The sequence below is a fragment of the Penaeus monodon genome, chromosome 42 (assembly GCF_015228065.2).
Source record: "Penaeus monodon isolate SGIC_2016 chromosome 42, NSTDA_Pmon_1, whole genome shotgun sequence".
Lineage (NCBI taxonomy): Eukaryota > Metazoa > Arthropoda > Malacostraca > Decapoda > Penaeidae > Penaeus > Penaeus monodon.
The window spans coordinates 9,924,955-9,928,211 of record NC_051427.1 but is presented as its reverse complement, the minus strand read 5'-3'; the positions used below and the strand labels follow the sequence as shown (position 1 = coordinate 9,928,211).

Genomic DNA, 3,257 nt, shown 5'->3' with positions numbered 1-3,257 from the left:
CTCTCCCGTCCACACCTCCCCCCTCCCCACCAAAACAAAACAAACAGAAACAAAAATAACAAAAAAAAAAAGTAGTAAAAAAAAAAATAGTAACTTATTACAATTCAATAACAAACTGTCCCATTTGAGCTCTTCCAAACTCACACCAACGACCACGAGCCTAAGAAAATGATATTACCCAGGAAAAAAAACACCCAAATACAGCGTGATCTCCATTTATTGATGGTGTTTTAGCGTGACTGCTTCAGGAAGAAAGAGCACAGAATGAAAAGAGTACGGATGACAGGCAAAAGAAAGACACAAGAAGACCTGACGTCTACGGGCACAAAGCCTATGCCAAGAGAGAGCAAGAATATTTCCCGCTCTCAGCACCAAGCACTTAAAATAATCCTTGCATATAAGGGGACCAGCAACAGGGCCTTAATCCCTTTAATGCCAACTCCAAACACCTACAGTTCTGTTCATAAAAGCTTTTCTCCCTCTGCACTGAAAATTTAAAATATCAATTCTGCACTTGTTCTCTATGCAACAGCAAACACCGTAAAAGTGTGATGAATAAATAAGTAAAAATTTTAAAATGGGGAACACACAGGCAATGCCAAGAGGAAAGGCAGTTTTGTACCATACAAGAAACACATTCTTCCTAGCTGAAACAACATAACTACACTTCCTCAGTTATTGCCTCACAAATACTGCAATCTGCAACTGCAATCAAAAGATCTTCTACAGTGCACTGAAAACAGCAGTGCATATTACAATATGGATTCCACACATGCAACCTCTTCCCTTTTCTGTAAACTCATATATATAGCATGAGAGAGCGAACACAAACTTCAGATCACTTTGGTAATGTAATAAGTAATAGTACACATTTATCACAAAACAATGAGCATATAGGGTAAGGCGCCATGTGTTATGCTGTCTAGATTCTGGAAATTTCTTGCCTAAATACAAATGATACAGTAAATCAGGTGTCTACTGCAGGAGTTCTCTTAAAAGTTATTCATTATTGTCATGAGTTAACCGGTATCTTTTTTTTTCTTTGCTTTGAGGTTATGATGTGAAATAACTATTGTCAAAATGCCATTACTCTGAATCTTGGGACCAAAATACCTGATAAACAGAAGCTATTCTCAAGGAACTAAAAAAAAATAAGAAAAAAATGTAGAAGGGGGGAAAAAAGTACAGATCACAATAAAATGAAATACATGTTGATCATTCTAGATCCAAGTATGCAGCAACCTTTTAGTTAACTAGTGTGACTATTTCAGAACCTAAGAACTTGTGTTATAGAACCTTTCAAGAGTTCTAAATTTTCCCTTTTATATCACAGATGGTTCACAGTGACTCCTTCCCCATACTCTGGGGTCACAGTCAATAGCACAGCATGAGGGACACGTCTCAAGAGCACCCAAAGAACCAAGTCCAAAAGCATTTCTCTCTTAGCACTTGGGGCAGTCCGATGAGAACCTTTAAGCTTTCCTCTGAGCAATATTTTTCCTTATCACCGATCTACAGAAGTCTGTGTCCCTTTTTGACAGCTAGCATTTTTAAACTTTTTCACCACAGTTCCTTCTGAATAACAAACTAATTCCTTCATTTTATATCTCTAATCCATATCAGTTCTCTTACTCATTTTTGTTACATCCTGATTACAAAACATCATTATTCATTCTTTCCCAATTCTCAAGTGTACAATTCCTCATAAAATGTTACTAGCATTGGGGGTTTAAAATCAACTGAGCCACAATTCTAAAGAGACATCTACACAATTTTGGGAATCTGAACCTTCAGACCTTTCTAACATCCAATATAAAAAACTACAAAACAAACAGCTGTGTGAAACAATGTACATTATGTATATCCTGTCCTTGAACATTACTCCTCGGGTTACCCTGGTGACTTCTCTTTACTTGACTCTCCGCGTCTTGTGTTTCTTGGACTCTACATGTTGAGCAAACTGACTCTCCGAGTTTAGCGTGAGGTCGCAGGGAGCACAGTAATACTTACCTGGAAGGGAGATCAGTGTCAAAAAATGATGGAAAAAAGGAAACAACAAAAGAGTCTTTCAGCAAAAAGATTATATTCTTTCTGTACAAAATAGTTATGCTTCAGTTACAACTAATGGTGGCTTTAAACCTGAGCAAATAAATTCTTTAAAAACAAAATGATAATTAAAATAACTAACAAAAAAAAACAAAAAAACACCAAAACACATTAAAGAGCTGTATTATCTTGTCACACTCTATGCTTGAAAATCAAATACATAAATAATTTGCTATTTCTAAAATCTAATCTATGAACAAAAAATATATATCTATATATATAGCTCACACCAATCAAATAAAACAAAAGATTTAGTAAAACAACAGCCAGGTGAACTGTGATTCTTAACTTCAAATTTTAAAAACAAGCCACCGTTTCATGAACACAAAAAAAATGCATATGGGTTTGTCAAAAAAAAAAATGAAATGAAATTAATCAATCTGATTTTACCCTGAATGACAGGGTAAAATCAGCTCCTCAAGAGGTGTACTAAATTCCACACACATTTGAGCATTCTAATTATGAAAGAAAATGTTTTACACTTGTTTAATTCTTATAACATCTGGATGACTGAATAATGGTATATCTCCTAAACAGGAGGCATTCCCTAAGGGCAAGATGGGTCTGATTATTTTCCTCTTTTACTAATTAATTTATCTATTTACCTATTTATCTTGCAATTACAGTCAATCTCAACCTCTTGTATTTTTTACAGAATGTTTCAAAATTAATATGAGATCTCCTTTGCTCCTTAACAGATAGTAATGACTTGGATAACGTTTGAATTGGCAAGCAAAACATAACACCTCTGGAATGCTCTGAACTTCATAACAATATAATAGAGTCAAAGCAGACTAAAAACCATATTAACAAAACTACAGTAAGATAAAAACAGTAAGATAAAATCTATTCAATCTCTACATCTTAAACCAAGATACTTTGTATTCCCTTTGTGTGATCAGAGAATATTACTCATGCACAACAAATGTATGATGATCAAATCTGTCTTCTTTGGTGACGAGTGTTCAGTGTCTTGTGATGAGGTACAACTAATATTAAAATGGCAGATTCTTGTATCAGATGTCTCACCACAACCAGACTTTTCATGAAAAATACAGGGCCCATTTATCTAAATAGGCATCCAATACTGTTTGTTGAAGTCTTGTGGGTAATACTTGTACTGCTTATTACCAAATGCCTTCCAAAATATC

General features: G+C 34.8%; 1 protein-coding gene across 5 annotated transcripts in view; it reads right to left on the bottom strand.

Annotated features, from left to right (window-relative positions):
• Positions 1 to 244: 244 nt before the first annotated feature.
• LOC119599287 (zinc finger protein 385B-like) overlaps positions 245 to 3,257 on the bottom strand; it is a 12,577-nt gene continuing 9,564 nt past the window's right edge. For 2 of the 5 annotated variants that reach the window (XM_037949022.1, XM_037949023.1), the window contains exon 10: positions 882 to 2,010. In XM_037949022.1, coding sequence (XP_037804950.1) covers positions 1,910 to 2,010 — 101 coding nt within the window. In that variant the 3' untranslated portion in view covers positions 882 to 1,909. Of the gene's footprint in view, positions 2,011 to 3,257 lie in introns of all 5 variants that reach the window. The other 3 variants (XM_037949024.1, XM_037949020.1, XM_037949021.1) reach the window with 3 other exon arrangements.